Source organism: Sander vitreus, chromosome 12, assembly GCF_031162955.1.
Source record: "Sander vitreus isolate 19-12246 chromosome 12, sanVit1, whole genome shotgun sequence".
Lineage (NCBI taxonomy): Eukaryota > Metazoa > Chordata > Actinopteri > Perciformes > Percidae > Sander > Sander vitreus.
The window spans coordinates 4,439,205-4,459,127 of record NC_135866.1 but is presented as its reverse complement, the minus strand read 5'-3'; the positions used below and the strand labels follow the sequence as shown (position 1 = coordinate 4,459,127).

At 43.5% G+C, this 19,923-nt stretch overlaps 1 protein-coding gene across 1 annotated transcript in view; it reads left to right on the top strand.

Annotated features, from left to right (window-relative positions):
* LOC144526514 (junctophilin-1-like) overlaps positions 1-19,923 on the top strand; it is an 88,801-nt gene that overhangs the window by 53,937 nt on the left and 14,941 nt on the right. The window contains exon 3 of the mRNA XM_078264036.1: positions 18,259-18,377. Within this exon, the coding sequence (XP_078120162.1) occupies positions 18,259-18,377 (119 nt within the window). The remainder of the gene's footprint in view (positions 1-18,258; positions 18,378-19,923) is intronic.

The following is a 19,923-nucleotide window of genomic DNA, read 5'->3' as shown; positions in this document are numbered from 1 at the left end:
GTTGTCGTGTGGGGTACCTCAGGGTTCTGTCTTGGGACCTATTCTGTTCCTCTTGTACATATTTCCTTTAGGACAGATAATTAGTCAATTTAGTGACATATCATACCATCTGTATGCGGATGATATCCAACTGTACCACTCGTTTAAGGAAACTGAGTTCTCTAAACTGTCATCCTAAATAAACTGTTTGACTAGTATCAAACAGTGGTTATGTGACAACTTTCTGCTTCTGAACTCAGATAAAACAGAAACTCTAATTATTGCCCCTGAAAGTCGTATCCCTGAGATAAAGCAGCATATTGGGGACTTAGGCTTGTCTGTCCAGCCGAGTCTCAGGAGCTTAGGTGTGGTTTTTGATTCAGCTATGTTGTTGGATCACCACTCTAAATTATTAGTTAGGAACTGTTTCTTCCAACTGAGAAATATTTCTAAGAACACTTGTGACTAAGGATGAATTAGAGATGATCATTCATGCTCTCATTTCTTCATGTTTAGATTACTGTAACTGTAACTGTCTTTTTACCTGTCTGAGTAAGAATCAGCTTTATCGTCTCCAGGCTGTTCAGAACTCTGCTGCAAGGCTTTTAATGCACATTAACAAAAGAGCACACATCACACCTGTTTTAGCAGCACTTCACTGGTTATCAGTCCAGTATAGAATTCAATTTAAAATCCTGGTCATTACTTTTAGAGCCTTGCACGGTCAAGTTCCTTCATACATCTCTGATTTGATACAGCTACATACCCCCACCCGTAGTCTGAGATCATTAGGTCAGATGCTATTAGTGGTTCCCCGCACTAATTTTAAAACTAGAGGGGATTGGTCATTCCAAGCAGTGGCTCCTAGGCTGTGGAATGACTTGCCTCTCCCGCTACGTTGGGTGGATTCTGTCGAATCTTTTAAAAAGCAGCTGAAGATTCTGCTGTTCAAGCAGGTTTTTACTTAGTCGAGGGGCTTTTATAGCTGTTTGTTATGTTTTCTATTTGTATTTCAATTTGCTTGCATTGTGACTTCTTGTGTTGTATTGCATTTTATTGTGAAGCAATTTGTGATTTTTATCTGTGAAAGGTGCTATACAAATAAACTTTACTTACTTAATTACTTACTTACTTTGCTGGTTGCCGATGATGGTGGTGTAATAATTTGTCTTGGCTTTGGAAAGAGCTTCTTTGTAGGAGCTCACATATTCTTTGTAGGCCTCCAGATGGACAGTGAGGTCAGTTCTTTTATAAAGTCTATCCAGTCGGCGACCAGAGGCTTTCATGGAGCGAAGTTCAGCTGTGTACCAAGGAACTGAACAGATGAAGGAGACAGTACAGGTTTTAAGGGGGGCGAGAAAGTCTAGGCGTTGAACGTCAAAAAGTAACGTTACCTGAAAACAGGGTGTAGTTTCTTTTTAGCATCTCACATCACACCTTCAGTCACTATGACCACTACTACAGTCAGAAACATTGTGCCAAAATATGAACAATAACGTCGCTGTCAATGGGCTTATCTGCTAATGTTAGCTACCAACCGTTACCTTGAAACCATCCAGCAAATAGACGGTACATAGGGTGCCGTTACCTGAAACCGGTGATTTAAAATCGGCGCTCATTTTACACACAGTTTAACAACAAAACAAAACGCTGAGTGAACATTACTAGCTATTACTTTGAGCACTATGCATCCCCACTAACCTGGAAAATGGTTTTAAAACAGTAATGTTAATACAGCGTGTCGGAGGAATACAACGTCTCCTGCAGCGGGGAGTCAAAGGCAGAGGGACCTAGCTTCTTGTCTCATCTGGGGTCTGATAAACAGTAAATTCATAAAATTCAGTGTCCACAATGGTATTTTCCAATAAACTGTAGCTGTCATATTTCACGGGACCCACATGAGTGCTGAGATGGGTCTTGAGGGCGAGACTGGAAGATGGTGAGGGACTCAGAGGTGCGGATCTCTTGGGGGAGGGAGTTCCAGAGTCTGGGAGCTGCCCTGGAGAATGCTCTGTCCCCAAAACTGCGGAGGTTGGACTTTTGGATGCAGAGGAGACCAGCTGAGGTGGATCTGAGGGACTGTGAGGGTTGGTACGGGGAGAGGAGGTCAGTGAGGTATGACGGGGCCAGATGGTGGAGGGCTTTGTAGGTGAGGACCAGGATTTTGTAGGTGATCCGGTGGGAGATAGGAAGCCAGTGGAGTTGTTTTAGGACTGGAGTGATGTGGTGCCAGGATTTGGAGCGGGTGATGAGTCGGGCGGCTGAGTTCTGAGGTTCAAATTGGTTATTGGCATGAAGATGGGTTTGTAGTTGTGAGGCGACTATGCGTTCCAGGGTTTTAGACAGAAAGGGGAGGATGGATATTGGGCGGTAGTTGTTGAGGGAGGAGGGATCCAGACCAGGTTTTTTTAAGGATTGGGGTGACAGCGGCAGTTTTGAAGGCAGAGGGGACAGTTCCAAGGGACAATGAGGAGTTGAAAAGGTTAGTGAGGTAGGGGCATAGGACGGGGAGGCAGGACTTCAGGAGTGGAGTAGGGAGGGAGTCAAGGGAGCAGGTAGTGGGTTTGGAAGAGCTGATGAGTTTAGAGATTTCAGGAGGGGTGACCAGGTCAAACTGGGAGAGGAGGCAGTGTGGAGGAGGGGTCGGGAGGTCAGGAGGGATGGGGAGAAGAGGGGTGTGGTAGGTGCTGGAGTAGATCCTGGGAGGTCAGATACAGAGGATAGAGATTTGCAAATGATGTTGATTTTGTCAGCGAAGAAGTGGAGGAATGAGTTGCAGAGATCCGGAGTAGAGGTAGGGAGGGTGTTGGTCCGAGGCTTGATGAGGTTGTTCATTGTGGAGAAGAGGGTTCTGGGGTTTTGACAGGGGTTGGTGAGGATGGTGGAGAGGTAGGCAGATTTAGCAGCAATGAGGGCGTCTTTGTTTTTTATCGTCAGACGTTCAAGTTGGCGGCCAGATTGTTTCATTTTCCGGAGTGCAGGTGTGTACCAGGGTGAAGAGGTGTTAAAAGTGACGTTTTTTGTTTTGATGGGGGCCAGGGTGTTGAGGGAGGTAGACAGGGTGGAGTTGAGGTGGTTTGTGAGGTCATCCGGTGAGGTGAGGGTTGAGTCCAGGTAGATGGTGGGGATCGATAGATTTGAGGTTGCGGAAGGTGATTTCTCTGAGGGGGCGTGGGGTTGGAGAAGGGATGGTGAAACGTATCAGTTTGTGATCAGAGAGGGGAAAGAGGCATGGATGGAGGTTGAGCACCGGTTGGTTTGTGGAGCAGACCAGGTCGAGGATGTGTCCTTTTTCATGGGTGGGGAATGTGACATGTTGGGTGAGAGAGAAGTTATCCAGTAAAATGGTGAATTCTGATGAGAGCTTGCAGGTGGGGGAGTCCATGTGGATGTTTAAATCACTGAGTAGCAGCAGACGTGGAGAGAGAGATGAGGCTAGTGTGAGGAGTTCAGTAAAATCAGAGAGGAAGGAGGGATTTGGTTTAGGTGGCCGGTAAATGAGGATGACTGTGATGGAGGAAAGAGCTTTGAAGGCGAGATATTCAAACGATAATACTGAGGGGAGGGTGAGTTCTGTGATCCGAAAGTTCTGATTGAAGATAACACCGAGGCCACCTCCACGGCGGGAGGGGCGGGGTTTGCAGATGTAGTTGTAGCCAGGGGGGGATGCTTGGTTGAGGGAGAAGAAGTCGTTGGGTTGTTGCCAGGTTTCGGTGAGCAGGAGGAAGTCCAGAGTGTTGTCGAGGATTAGTTCATGGAGGGCAGGGGCTTTATTGTTGAGCGATCGGGTGTTGAGGAGGGCAAAGTTGGCATGGTGAGAGGGTGGTGGGATGGGGACAGGCTGGAGAGATCTGAGGTTGTCTCGGTTAGCAGTGCGTGTGGTCGGTGGGGTGTTGGGGGTATTGCAGTTGAGGGGGGACAGTGAGCGGATTTGCAAATGATTGGAGAGTATGATTAAGTGTATGTGAAGTGCGGAAAGCACTGTAGTCCAGTCCGGGTTTTCTGTGCAGCCTGACGGTGCGTTCAACCCTATGTGATCTAGTGGGTGAAGCATTCTGATGACGTGGGACAGGTGCGACAGAGCGTGCAGGTGACCAGATGGATGGAATGGATTGTCTGTGGTGGAAGAAAACAAACTTGCGGTGAGAGCTTCTGTGGATGTAACGGGGTCGACGTAGAAGTCCGAGCTGTTTGATGACTGGGATACAGGATGGAATGGAGTAGTTGACGAGTTCGACCAGTTGCAGAGTTGAATATTTGAACATGATACCGAGCGGAGGGACTGAGGGCTCTGTGATAGCGGTTAGCTGTGGACTAGGGGCACAGAGGTGGATGACTGATGTGAGTGCCAAAATGATCCACGGCATGACAGGAGGAGATGAAAGTCCAGTCTCGGTCACGGCTCGCATCTGGTGGAGGTTTCCTGTGAGAAGGAGGTCAGCAATCGGGTTAGCCGCTGTAGCAGGTAGGATTAGCCACCACGCTTTGGGTGAACGGGGGCAGCCAGCCAGCGGCTAACCGACGAGGCAACAGTCTGGTCGAGGAGCCCAGGCGGCTTTGGGAACCAGCTGAGAGGCTGTCCAGAGGTACAGAGGCTGTCCAGAGGTAGGGGTACAGCGAACACAAACAAACAGGAACACAAGAGAATAGCAGACGGAGAAGCGGCGAATAAACAGTGCCAGCGTCCTCTCACGTCGACTGACTGTGTAGTAGAAGAAGCAGAGAGTTTACATTTTCAGCTTGTGAAACAGGTTGCTATGCAAGCTGGAGCGACGTAGCAGATGATGTTGAGAAGTTGCAGTGAGGAATATTTTAGGAGCACCATTTTCAGCAGTGCAACGAGGTAGTGACCAACACTAACAGGCTGAGACAGGGAGTACATGTCCTTGAAAGTGTCCGGTAGTCGTAGCAGACGAAGGTCCAGTCGGGAGTTTGATTGACTGAAGTCCACTGTGGTCTGAAGGGATAATCCTTGCTAGATCACTAGCTAGCGGCCAGCCACTCTTCTGAGAGAACCCATTTCGGCCGCTTGGCCCCAGGATCTAGTTCTTTCTGTCATGACCCAACCTTCATGACCATAGGTGAGGGTAGGAAGAAAAATTGAGCAGTAGATTAAGAGCTTTGCCCTCCGGTTCAGCCCTCTTTTCTCACAACAGTGTGGTAAAGCAAATGCAATACCGCCTCCGCTGCTCCAATTCTCTGGCCAATCCATTGTCCCCTTGCTCGCGAACAAGACCCCGAGATACTTGAACTCCTTCACTTGGGGTAATGACTCATTCCTTACCTGGAGTAGGCACTCCATCAGATTCCTGCTGAGAACAATGGCCTCAGATTTAGAGGGGCTGATCTTCATCCCAGCCGCTTCACACTCGGCTGCAAACCAGTGAGTGCTAAAGGTCATGGACCGATGATGCCTTCAGGACCACATTATCTGCAAAAAGCAGCAATAAGATACCCAGCTCACCTAACTGCAACCCCTCCGCACCACAACTATGCCTTGAATATCACAAACCCCGTTTCACCCTCCTGAGGTGGTAGACGGTTTTCCAGAAGCATCTAGGTACCGACCGAAAGTCCTTCTCAATGTCTTCTACGAACTTCTCCCACACCAGCAGCTGTTACCGCCCCTTGAGGCACCTAAGACCCTGATGCCACAGCTCTCCACCACAGCGTCAGCAATGGAAGCTTTAAATATTGGCCCCAACCTAAACAGGGATGCTAGAAAAACTCAGCCGGACGTGTGAGTTGGAGATCTGTCAGACCCCCTGACCCAACTCACCACCAGATGGTCATCAGTTGACAGCTCCGCCCCTCGCTTCACCCAATTGTCCAAAACATGCGGCCTCAGATCAGATCTGATTGGTTATTGACCTTCAGCCTAGGGTGCTTTGGTACCAGGTACACTTATGAGCATCCTTATGTCAGGACATGGACTTCGTTATACAGAGGTCTAACGACCGCTCGGGTTTAGATCAAAGAGGCCGTTCCTCCCAATCATGCCTCTCCAGGTCTCTCCATCATTGCCCATGTGTGCGTTGAAGTCTCCTAGCAGAACTATGGAGTCCCCCACTGGAGCCCCAAGAAGGTTTATGATCTTCAAGAAGGCTAAATACTCCGAGCTGCTGTTCGGTGCATATGCACAAACAGTTAAAGCCACCACAGGTTGTGGGCCCATGGGATAGAGAGGGGGGTGACACATAGCTTCTTTGGGCTGTGGCCGGCTGCGCTCCGTGGCAATCCCGGACACTAGGTGCTCGCTGAGGAGCCCTCCGTCTGGGCCTGGCTTCAGACGGGGCCCCGTGGCTTCTTCCGTGCAGGGTAACTCCTCCTCTTCTTCGATTAATCATGAGGCTTTTTGTTGCTGATGTAGGCTACTTTTTCCTTTGCCAAAACATGTCATAATGACAAATGCCAGTTCAGCAGGTTTGCAAATGGGTTAAAGCTCTGAAGTGGCAAAAAACTGAAATCAACCCAAATCTAGTAGTTATTTAATGATTCCATTTGCATCAAATGATTTACACAGTACATTGCATGTATTCCTACATATAAATGTGGGAGAAACATGATTCTAAATTTAAGTTTCCAGGAGTTTTAAATCTTTTAAAGCATTGTTCTGCTACCAATTGGGCTGGGTAGCAAAACATTTTTCGTAGTTTAGTACATTTCTTTATCTCAAATTCGGTAGTCAATGTGCCTTATGAAATTTTTTATGTTGAAATTTAAACGCAAACTGCTTCAGTAATTGTTTATCCCGTTTTGCTTTTGCGTCTAAATGCGAGCAGGGATAAAGAGTTGGGCTCCAGTTAGTTTTTTTCCTCGTCCTGGGCAGCAAATCTGGGTGATTTGAAGTTGAGTTGAATTATCTTGGTTATGTTTTCATTTACAACAGTGAAGCAAAGCTGACACAACTCTCTCTCCGTTGCTGTTGTTAAACATAAAATATGTAATTTTTTGCCACTAGGGGTCTCTCAATCGAAACAGTGGATGTAAAAACTGACTTTTGATGTTGTCGTGAAGTGGCATTATGGGAGTTGTAGTTTTCATTGTTTAACACAATTGCCGATTAAAATATATCTGTTCACGTATGGGTTTATCAATTACAGTTTTATCAACGTTACATTTAGTAACGTTTATTTATGTCATTCTGATAAAATAGCTGCAGTTTCACCCACATAATTACGTTTTCTTGATTTGATTTGTATTGGTTATGTTATAGGGGTGGGAATCACCAGAGGCACCATGATACGTTATTATCACGATACTTAGGTCACGATACGATATTATTGCGATTTTAAACATATTGCGATATTCTGCGATATATTGCTTTTTTCCAACTTCATTATTATGTCCCCAAAGGAAAACTTTGTCAACATCGTTTGTTCATCTCACATGAATTTTATTGCTGTAAAATGTGACTGTCAAGCTGACTAACTAACTAACACTTTCATGAATATGTTATAAATGTTGTATACACCTGGCAAACTGAACTGTTTGCATTTAATTAAAGGTGGACTAGACTGTAATACAAACAGTTATGCACTGCTGTGCTACTACAGGTATTTCTTTACAATGCAACTTGTACAAAAAAAGTTGTGCAGGCCCTTCAGCCCCTAGGGAATTAGAAAGGCAATAACTGTTAAATTTAAATAAAACATGTAGCCTTACATTAAAATTAAATGTTAAAATTAAATAAAATGCAACATGTACTATTTAAGTAAACAAAATGTGCTACTGTTTGCTGCCAACCTTGGTACTAAAAAAAGTTCAAAAACATTTGGACAGTGAAAGAATGTCAGCATTCTTGCTCAGAAAGAGGAGCTGATCAACATGCTCTGAAAGAGTGCTCCTTTGTGCTGTGACAATGTCTCCAACCGTCGAGAAGACTCTTTCGGCTGAGACGCTAGTACCTGGGATACAAAGGTATCTTGGCCAGGAAAGGATAGACTCGCTCATGTGATTTCCACCAGCTTAGTGGATCTTCTGTGAGTGACAGTGGTGTGACCTCCTGGTATCTTTTCACTTCCTCCTCAGCTATGGGAGTTAATGATTTTGTTTGGGCTCCAACATCACCATAAGTCTGACCAAGTAAGTCTGTTAGCCCACATGACTTCCTCATCTTGGCTGGTCCGGGTTCCTCTTCAGCATAGCCAGGTTCCTCCTGATGCTCCTGGACTTCTGGCTCAGAGATGGTCTGCTGCCTAATTTCTTCCTGTAGAATACACACACACACACACACACACACACACACACACACACACACACACACACACACACACACACACAGAAGGAGAGAATAAATATGTACTGTATCTTTAATTAAGTATGCAGAAAATGTTGTTTCTCTTTGGTAATTTATAGTTAATTTGTCTTTATTTTTTTTTTTTTAATCTTTACTAATATGACTACAATATTAGTGTTAGAGAGTGACATGTGGGTTAAAAAGTATTCTGCTTCTATTATTTAAATGTTTGATTACCTGAAGGGTTCTCTGGCAAAGGTTTCCTGTCTCTCCTCTGGGGACAGGAATGGCAGGGTTTTAAACCGGGGTTCTTGGGATGATGCTGTGTAGAGGGTGTTCTTCTCTGCTGCACTGGCATATCTCTTTTTAAGATCTTGACTGATGCTTTGTTTGACGTCTCTGATCAGCGCTGTGTCACCAATGTTGTCCTGTGTGTCATGCAACAACTGTTCGAGCAGCAGTGCTACGAGTGAGAGAGTAGGATTCTTTTCCTCAGACATCACAGTGGTCGCCACTTGCATAAACTTCAATGCCCGCACAATTTCTTCAGCGTTCCCAATATCAGACTCATTCAATGTGAAGACATCTGTGCTACTCTTTCTTACTTCGGGAGACAACAGCGCTGCACAAACGGCAGGCTGCTGTTCAAGAAACCGCAGTAACATTTCATAAGCACTGTTCCATCTTGTGCTGACATCAGTCTTCAGTTTATGGGTCGGGAGCTGTAACATTATCTGTTTTTTTCTCCAAAGCGTGGTTTCCACTGTGCTTCTGTTGAAACGTAAGTTGGACGTACTCTCCCCATGAGCCTGGCCACTACTGGCAGTTTTAACGCGTGCTGCGACGCCAGATTCAGCGTGTGGGCAAAACACTTGACGTGGAGGTGTCCCTCTAACTGAACGGCAACGGCCATATTAGAAGCGTTGTCGGTGATAACCACCAGGTTTTTGTCTGCAATCCCCCATTCCTAGGCTGCATTTTGCAGAAGGTGAGCAATGTTTGCCCCGGTGTGACTTGCGTATACTGCTCTAGTTTGGAGAACATGAGACAGCAGTTGCCCTGTGTCTTCTGTGAGATAATGAGCTGTAATAGTCACATAGGAATCCACTGCCCGTGACGTCCATGCGTCACAAGTCAATGCAACATGTTCTGCTGTTTTCAGACTTTCCTGAACGTTAAGCTTAACTTCTCTGTAAAGCTTGGGTACGGCTGTATCCGTGAAAAAACGGCGCGACGGAGTCACGTACCTTGGTTCCACTGTTTTTAGCAAGTGACAAATCCCTCATTTTCCACAACGTTGTATGGACGCAGGTCTTTGCACATGAAATAGGCGATGGCTTGAGTTATTTTCTTTGCTCTCTCTGAATTGGGAGGTAGCTTTGTCAAGCTAAGTGTGTCCAATGTTGGTTGGTTTTTCGGCGGAGCTGGTTTAGCATTAGCTTTACCATCCTCGGCTAACGCTAACTCTGGATGGTGGCGTGTGAGATGAGCCCTCATTTTTGTGGTATTCCCTGAGTATTTTATTTGCATACGACACTCCTTGCAAATCGCCTCGTCTCATATCCATCTCAGTTGTCCCCTCCTTGTTAAAAAATCCGAAAAAAGTCCAAACACTTGATTTAAACGCAGACGGTGCATTTCTGATTTCTTTCTCTGATGCTGCCATGTTTATTTTATCTACATCCTGTATCTGCATCCTCCTGCACGCTGACCGTCACCCCGCTGACCTCACCAGAAAACAAACAGCACCACCTGGTGGACTGAATAAGCAATTGATTTTATTATTCTACTACCAAAAAGTTAAATTCTCATGTGCAATTTAAATAATAAAAGATCGATACTTGGCATCGGTGTATCGATACAGTATTGCAGATTTTTCCCCCACCCCTATTACGTTAGCTAGCTAACATCAGTTGACCAGTTAGCTAGCAAGCAAGCTAACATTAGCCACTCAGCTAAAACCACAATATCACAAAATATTTCAGTCAGTTTTCTTTTTTGGATGTTTTCAACGCTGGGGGAAAAAGGGTTTGTTGTAAGAGACTTACTTTGCGGCTGGGACTGGCCCTCTCCTTCTCAATGGGATGGCTGCCGGGTGTTGCTGCCGGACTTTCCCAACCTTCACCTTTTGTCTGCAGGACAGTCACCATTTGTCAGTCAATCTTAACTGTAAAGAAGACCACTAAACGCTCAAGGTGGAAGAATTTCAGCCCAACACCGCGGCCAGCCAGACTCTGACGCCTGCGGCGATATGGTCTGTTTCCCTGATGGAACATTTTCCTTTAGTCGCCTGTCAGTGGCGTCATATAACCTTTCACCCTTTAGTTACTCGGAACTTCCGTCAAAACACGGCACCCAAATAATACGTTCAAGAGTAATTGTAAATAATAATAACTTGGATTTATATAGCGCCTTTCAAGGTACCCAAGGTTGCTTAACAAATAGGGGGGGAGGGGGGTTAGGGGTCAAAGGACTTAGTGAAAAGAAATGTTTTGAGGTGCTTTTTGAACATGGGCAGGGATGGGGCAGAGCGGACGTGAAGTGGTAGACTGTTCCAGAGTGTGGAAGCATTGGCAGAGAAATCCCTGTCCCCAAAAGTCCGCAACCTGGTGTGGGGGGTATCCAGCAGGTCCTTGTCAGAGGACCGCAGGGAACGTGACTGTGTGTAGGGGTGGAGGAGATCTGTGAGGTATTGTGGTGAGAGTCCATGGAGAGATTTGTAGGTGAGCAGGAGGATCTTGTAGGTGATGCTTGACTGGCTTGACTGGCAACCAGTGGAGCTGTTGGAGGATGGGAGTGATATGCTGCAAGGGCTTGGTGTGGGTTAGAACCCTGGCAGCAGACTGAACATCTGGACATACTGGAGTCTGCTAAGGGCCTTGGTGGGCAATCCAGACAGGACACCATTGCAGTAGTCCAGACGGGAGGTGATGAAGGCATGGATGAGTGTCTCAGTTACGGAATGTGTGAGTGAAGGCCTTGAAATGTTTCTGAGGTGGTAGAAGGCGGACTTAGTGATGTTTTTGATGTGGAACCGGAAGGAGAGAGTGGAGTCCAGGATGATGCCCAGGTTGCGCACCTCAGGAGATGAGGAAATGGAGCAGCCATCAACAAAATCATACAATGTTACAGAAAGAAATACTCGTAACCGTAATGCTGCTTTTTTTGCCACACGGCATAATTTTGTGATTAATTACATGCCACTTTGCAACACAGTAATACAGCAGAGACCGTATTTATTGATACATTTCAATATCGATCTAGCTTAATGTTACTACAATGTGCTGGTTGACAAGTAGCTAGCTAACGTTAATGCTAATGCTTGGTGGGTAACATTATAGGGTTACAACATCGTTCAACACACTCATAAAGTTATTTTTAGTATGATTGTTTTGACCACAGATAACAGCACTGGGCTACATTCTATTTCTATGGGGCTAACCCACTAATAAGTTCACCAGCAACGTTTACATTAGCTGTATAGATAGACGACTAATCTAATGCTAATTTAGCCAGCTAGCACACCCCGGTCGGTCTGCCTTACTCCCCCGGCGCAGACAGACTTCAGTCGGGATGACAGCTGACAACAGCCCCGGGACATATAGTTACTGTTAGCCCCCAGCCAGCTAGCAGCAAGCCACTATCATTACAGCTATCCGACCCGGCCAGCACTTAACTCAAGTCCCGGGTGCTAACGATGCTAACTGCAGTTTAGCTAATGAAGCGTCGGGAAACAGACCATATCAGACAGTCCCTCCAGGATTTTGCAGCCTTTTTTGGAGATTGTTGCGGCCCAAAATGTCAGATTTTGCGGGAGCGTTTGTACAAAATTGCGATAAAAGTTGCGATGTCTTTTGTATGTTTGCTGCAATGAAGTTGCGGGAGACAATGAAAGTTGCAATAAAAAGTTTTTTGGGAATAAAATTACTCTGGGCTGAGTTTTCCTAGTAACCTTACCAAAAAGGCTCAGGATGCTGCAAATGTTGGTAAAATATGAAAATGGCTGGTGGATTTAAGACAAAAATTTTTTGCTTTGGCTTTGTTGATCTTTACATTGTTAGTTAATTTCCTAACCTGGCCTCGGACACACATTCATATAGTTTGATAAAGTACTTATTTGACTTTAACTTATCATTGCACTTACAATAACGAGTGTAGCTGTCCTCAATTTAGGTCGATCGTGTACGTCTCATCTCTGCAGCAGCCGCGCCCGCTGCAGAGAGCCGACAGGATTGAAGCAGTAGCAGCTTTCAGCGACTTTAGAGTAAAAAATCGTTACAGCGTACATTGATGTTAAAATGGGTACAGGTTGGCAGGACAGTCTGAAATGTTTTGCACGGACTTTCGCTTTACGTTTTGTTGGTAAATGTGAGATGTTCGAGTCACACACGTCTCGTATTCATATCAGAAACAAGGAAATGAATGTCAACCCGTTCTCACTCCCGCTTGGTCATTGGCTCTCAGAGTCACATACTGACGTGAAGTCTGGCATGTGGGACTTCTGGGATTGGTTGAAGTCGCGGGAAACTCGCAGAAAAGTTGCGGTGATTGGTCAAAATTGCGAGTCACACCAAATTCACGATGATTGGTTAAATGTGCATGAATTGCCGACATCGCGAAATCCTGGAGGAACTGATCAGACCCAGGCACCCAAGTCAGAACAGCGTCCATCCATAACATTAGGTACGTCTCCGTTAGCACTACCGATGTTTGTGCCGAAAATATCCTCCCTGTCGAATATCTCCCCCCTTTGTGTTTAGCTGTCTTTACAGTTAGCTAAATTAACCCGACAAAAGTTGGGTTAAGCACCAAAACAACTAGTTAAGATTACAGCAAAGTGAAAGGGTGCTGCTGCACAACGGCCTTTGAACGTCCTTGCCGTCCCCGAGATTACCCCCGCAATCCCCACCTACACCCGTCTCTCAGCTTCCTGAGACAGACAAACCCTGTCTGCCCCGGTGTTGAAAACACACATGTGAAATATATTGTTTTGGTGTGGTTTTTGCTGTTGGCTAATGTTAGCTTGCTGGCTCACTAGTTAACTGGTCAGCTACCAATACAAATCTAATCGAGAAAATAATAATTATGTTGGGGAAACTGCAGCTATTTTATTAGAACGTGAATAAACTTGAATGGGTAAACTCGTCCGTGAACAGATGTGTTTTAATCGGCAATGGTATTATAATAAAAACTACAACTCCCATAATTCCACGCAACTTCCATCCAACATCATCAAAAGTCTGTGTTTACCATCCATTGTTTTGATTGAGAGAACCCTAGCGGCAGAAAGTTACATATTGTACGTTTAAAAGATTTAACTCAGTGAAAGTGGAAAATATTTTTTTAGGAATGGAGGACATTTTTGTCTGGCAGGGGTTTTCAAATTGGGTGAATGTGAGCCTCCCCTTAGAGTAGGTAAGGTCAACGGAGCACCCTCTTCCCCAAAATCCCGTCCGCCTGCCCTAAACCACACACGCCTCTGCAGTAAATGCCATCTTTAGTGTGTTCCAGGCAATGGTGAGTTTCAATAACAACTGATAAAATGTAAATATTTTTTAATATTGTATTTGAAGACATTTTATTTCCACAACTTTTTTAAAAGTGCATAAACGATTCTTTGCAACAGCAAATAATTTCCAACTTGCATGCAATTGAGGCTACTTTTAAAAACATCAGTGGGCCCATCCACAAGTCAACAAAACATGCTTAATATGTGTAATCGGCAAGTTAGATGGCACCAGCATTTGGCTTAATTATAACTGGCCTGGCAACCCAAGGGCCAAGGTTTTGTTTCCAGATTTGTGTGGCAACTTATGATGTGGGGGGTCTGGGGGTCCACCCCCCGAAAATGTTGAGCATTAAACACTTCATTTCATGCATTCTGGTGAATTTTTATCCATCTATTTCTACCTTTTTCTGAATCAATATGCTGGAAATATCTTTATATAAAGGGAAACAGATTACAATCCAAATATAAAAACGTAATGGAATATATTGAAGTAAGGTTCTCAGGCATTCTGTATTGCTTTCAACTATTTATTCTCCTTTGGATCTACTTTTCTAATTATATCTGAGTCAGCACACATGTAGCCTAGGTATAATTTACTCTTCCCTCCTCTTTTGCATCTTTTGTCGGGGAAGTAACCTCCTTAAATGTGCATATGACAGTTATTCACCTCAATTATACATTATTCATTTTAATTTATTAATAAACCCCTGGACTGTAATATTTCAGATTTTTGAACAATTTTTCTGCTCATGTCCAAAACTTTGTGCACATTCAAAATATAACTCATTACATTTGCGGCTACACTCAAAACATTTAGGGCTGTAGCCCCGGCAAAATCAGCTGACACCGTGTCTGTCAGTGGGAACAATGCTTTTGATGCGCAGAGGTGTTGGATGCGGGGCTGCACTGCAGAGAGAAATAAACACAAGTCGTCCTTCACCTGCAGCCTTGATCTGTATTTGTTTTTAATCAGGGTCAGTGCGGAAAACCCACACTTACACAAGTAGGTGGAGGTGAAGGGTATTAGGACTTCCATAGCCTTAGTGGAGATCTGGGGGAACTCGCTCTCCACAGATAACCACAAACGCATGATCGGAATTTCTCCCAGTCTCTGTCACACTGCATCAGAGGTGCAGCCTTGGACCCCGACCAGGTGAAACCTAACTTTAACTCAGGATCATATTTCCTACGTTTTTTTCTGGGTCCTGTCTCCTCCCTTAATGCTGACTTCTGTTGACTTGGGACAAGGAAACAATGCATTTTAAATCTAATACACGCACGCACAATTACCGATATCAATAGAGCTGCATACAGAGTTATTTTTTCATTGCATGTCGCGCCTCCCCTGTGGCTCTTTGGTGCCCCCCAGGAGAGGCGCGCCTCATCTATTGAAAACCGCTGCTCTAAGGTATCAAGAGGGTGTTTTTTTTCTGATAATGTGTAAAAAACAAAAATGCACAAAAATCAATGTTGTTGCTAATCATTGACTTACCTCAGACTGTGAAAAACTGAAAAATAAATTTCCCCCTACTGAAAATATTTTATTTTTTGTGTTTTTGTCATTAAAAAAACCACAGTGACTTTATGTAAATAAAAGTCATTTAAATTACAATTCTAAAAAGAATGAATTTTTGTTAGTTATGAACACAACTGATGTGATTTATCTCGGTGAAAGTGGAAAATAATATTAATGTATAATATTTTTATGGCAGTTTTTTCAGGGGGGACATTTTTGTCCTCTGACACCAGAGGAACTTTTAGTTAACAGTGCACAAGGGTTAAAAAAACACTTTATTTTTCTCATACTGTACTGCCCATGGCTGCTGCATATGTATTCACCCTCTGTATGAGAGAGTGAATACAGAGGGTGTTTCTTTAATCCCTTATCCCGAAAAAGCCCAGTCTGCTCTGATTGGCCAGAGTGTTTCCTGGAATCGCCGGTGCGCTCCAGTTTGGTTTCACTAGCTAGTATCACCTGGAGCTATTGCAACAGAGTATACAACAGGACTTTGTACCGTGAAAAATCACCAATAAAGGCTTCTAAACCAAATATGTGACCGGAAATGACCAGGATTGGTCGCCAAGATTATGTTGCGTTATTATGCTAACTTTAGATTGTAATCAGCACTTTCTACTGTCAAAAATCACAGATAAAGACTTCTGAACCAAACACTACCTAATCGGACATGTTTCAGCAGTAATGCGACCTGGAATTTGGGAGAATTAAACAACATTGGTAGCCCAAATTACATTGTTTACTGCCGTTAGCCATGTAGCTGCTATAGTTAGCAGTGGCCACTAATAGAATATAGCAGTACTTTCTACAGTCAAAAATCGCAGATAAAGGTTTTTAAACCAAATACTACATAAACAGAAATGTTTCAGAAGTAATGTGACTCAAATTTGGGGAGAATTTAACAACACTGGCAGCCAAGATGACATTTTACTGCCGTTAGCATGTAGTTTCATGCAACAGTGTTAACACCGCAGTAGCTGAAAAAAAACAAAAACACTCCAATCCTGCCTACCCGTAGCAGATGACCAATCATAGAAGGCTGGCTTAGAGTTGCATAATACTTTGCTGAGAGTAGAAAAAACTGTTGAAACTGGAGCGTTCAGAACAGTTGGAAACCTGAACGTTTTAGCTGACGGGGATTTCTCTAAAATACGTTTACCTCATATTTTAGCCATGTTTAACATGAAAATCCAACATTAAAACATTGTAGATATGACAGAAAATCCGGAAAAGCATAATATGTCCATTTTAACTCACGACTAGCTTCATTTATTACATGCAACTCACTTGAGTGGCCAGAGAGCTAGCCCTTACAAGCCTTTGAATTAGCCTCACAAGCCATTCAGTTATTTTAATGTTAGATTAACAACATGTGAGAGGGGCATACACCTGAAAAACAAGGCTACCTTATTACTAAACAATATGAATATATTAGGGCTGTCAATCAATTAAAAAATGTAATCTAATTAATTACATACTCTGTGATTAATTAATCGAAATTAATCACATACATAATTAACGGTGCCTGAAGAAAGTAAAAAAAGAAAAGAAAAAGGGTACTAAACAACAGTTGGTGACATTAAAGAACGGCTTGTTTATTGCTAAGGCCATATGGTCAAAATGAAATAATTTAATAATAATGTATAACAATAACAATAACTAATTTCAGTAGTAAATTGCTGTTGAACCATCAGATGGGAAAAGGACATTTACAATAACTTCAAATGCACCACGAGGCTGTAGTTTACCAGTTTCATTGAAAGCACCGTCTGTGTTGTTTTTCCGACGGCAGCTGCAGATTGTTACATACCGGTGTTGAATCCTCTACAGTAAAACACAGTCAAACTTTACACCGTTTAGCCTTAGCTGTCAGCATTGTAACCGTGTTTAATCCAGCTACTAGCTAGCGGTAGGCTAACGTTAGCTGCTGTCGAGTATAGTGTGTCATAGCAGCGGTGTTTGTGTTTCAGAGCATCAGAGAGAAGTGCATACATATCAGTGGCACCAGATTTCGGTAGCCAGGGTTGGCAGGAAGAAGATTTGTTCCAACTAATGTTCCAATTAATAATCCAGGCAGAACACTCTCGTCTCCCTCCTTCATTTTACAGTCCAATCGTGGCTAGAATGGCTCCGGGTCAAACGTCAATATGGAATGGATTAATCTGCGTTATTTTTTTTAACGCGTTATTTTTCTCAGATTAATTAATCGAAATTAACGCGTTATTTTGACAGCCCTAGAATATATACAACAGCAATAAAGGGGAGTGTTTTTCTCTGAAAACTGTAACCTTCTACAGTCCATGTATCTTATAAACTAGTAATACAAGTGCTCAGATTTTTTAAAGTAGCAATGCCACAGTGTAAAAATACTCTAATACAGGTGTATGCCTTGCATTAAAAATCTTTAGGAAATGTTATTGTACAAACTGAAAATACAAAATTTAACACTAAACGTCCATTTAAAATAATATTAAAACACTGATGCATTATTGCTTCAAAACTTAAATGTTGCAGCTGGTAAAGGTGGAGCTCATTTATTAGTCATAGTTTTAATTGCAAGCAATATCATCATAGGCTTAGCCCTTCAGGGGTTTTTCCCTAGTCATCTGGCTATAGGCCTAATGAACCAGCAAATTAATTTATGGAAGTTTGCTAAGGCGTTCAAATTAGCTGTGAGACTCAACGATATTGTCTATTGGCTAACGTTGCACATAATGTGAAAACGTTGTCTCATACTGATAACGTAACGTCCATTTCCAGGGTGTAAGCATAGTTTTACTGAATATCGGTCGATGATAATCGGCGGGCGATCAATCGGGGCATCTCTAGTGGAATTGTTAAAAATAATATGAAATATTACAATGGTGTTTCTTTTTTGTGTAGCTGCTCATCTAACACATGGCCATATAGGTTATATCTAGCAAAACAGGGTCAACTACGCTGTGTGAGTATGTTAGTTACTTGCTGGATGCTAAACTCACTGAGTCCATGTATTTTATTTGTGCCTTTTTACAGGACGTCCCATGCCCGGGCCAAAGCGGAGGCTGCAGACCAGGCTGCACAGTCAGCCAGTCAGGATTCGGATATTGCTAGAGCTGTGGCCAGAGAGCTCTCCCCGAGCTTCCATCAGCCAGGTACTGTAACGGCAGCAACAGTACAACAACCCACAGCAAAGTAGAAAAGGATAAGGTCAATTAAATGCTAAACACGCTAAAAAAAAAGCCATTGCCATTTACACAACGGAAAACATGATGTGTAGGAGCGACCTCTACCTCAACCAGTAGATTGTGAGCCCCATGTAGGCTGAGGCCTTTGCTGCATGTCATCCTACCTCTCTATCCTCTTGAAGCTATCCTGTCAATTAAAGGCCATAAAAGCCCAAAAAATAATATATATTAAAAAAAGATAGCATGATGTGTAACCATGTTTAAATCACTAGAATATAGAAGTGATTTAACCCTCTGGAATCACGGGCTCCGCTGCGGTAGCTCAGCAGGATAAAAATAAATATGTCATGTATGAGCTTTTAGCATGGCAAAAATATTGATAGAAACCTTATATTTTACACTTTCCAATGTGTCCACCGCCAAATAATGTGATTTTTAAAATTACGTAAAGTAGATAAAATATGAAACTTTCACATAACTCAGACACAGCAGGAGAGCGCAAACCCAACCTCCAGTATTTGCATCTCTATTCACATGCCGATTAGTTTCAGTCACACTGGACTACAGCCATGGTTAACCTGCCATGCAGCTTCAAGCACAATTCATTTGGATACAAGTTTTGCATTTTGGAAGATGGACGGCATTCTCAACAGTGAAGTTGTTGCTCCACAAAAATACCTGGATCTTCCGCAGTCATGGAGCTTGATCTTCCGTGTTGACTGGCCCATGACGTCACGATGGACATGCACACTAGCAACAGTTTTTTGTGTTGTCGTAGCAACACTGCGTGCTCTTGAGCTTCTCTCTCGTGTCTCTTACAAGTATATAGCTAGTACATCGTTCTCTTAATACAGCCATTAAATATAGCTAGCTACGTGGTGAACTCATGAACTCGCCGTTTCATTGGCCTATGATAATAACTTTTTTTTTATTTTGCTATAAGAACTTAAGAGTTTGCTTAAGTGATTGGTGTTATCAGAGTCAACGGAAATATACAATTGTGTGTCATCAGCATAGAAGTAATTGATATTGTTTTTCCTAATTATTTGCCCTAGCGGTAGCATGTAAAGTAATAGCCCAAGAGCGGAACCCTGTGGAACCCCATACTATAATGCTGTTGAAGATGAACGAGAGTTGCCAATATCCACGCAGAAAGACCTTCCAGACAGATGGAAGCTGAGGAGGACCAAAGCTATGAGGACATCAGGGTTTCCCATACATTGATATGTTTGTGGCGGCCTGCCACACAATCAATGTTGACTGCCACATACTGCCGTATGCTCTCTCTCTCTCTCTCTCTCTCTCTCTCACACAAACACAACAGACCCGACTGTGAATACCTCCTCTGTGCAGATTAATTAATGCCATTGATTATTCTACACACTCCAATACAGTAATGTAGGTGGCGGTATGAGCCTTAAACTTGGTTTGCGGTCCGCTAATAGAAGACGGCTGGAGTCCATCCGGAGTTTAATGGTTATTATTACCAGATTAGGCAGATTTTTATTTTTAA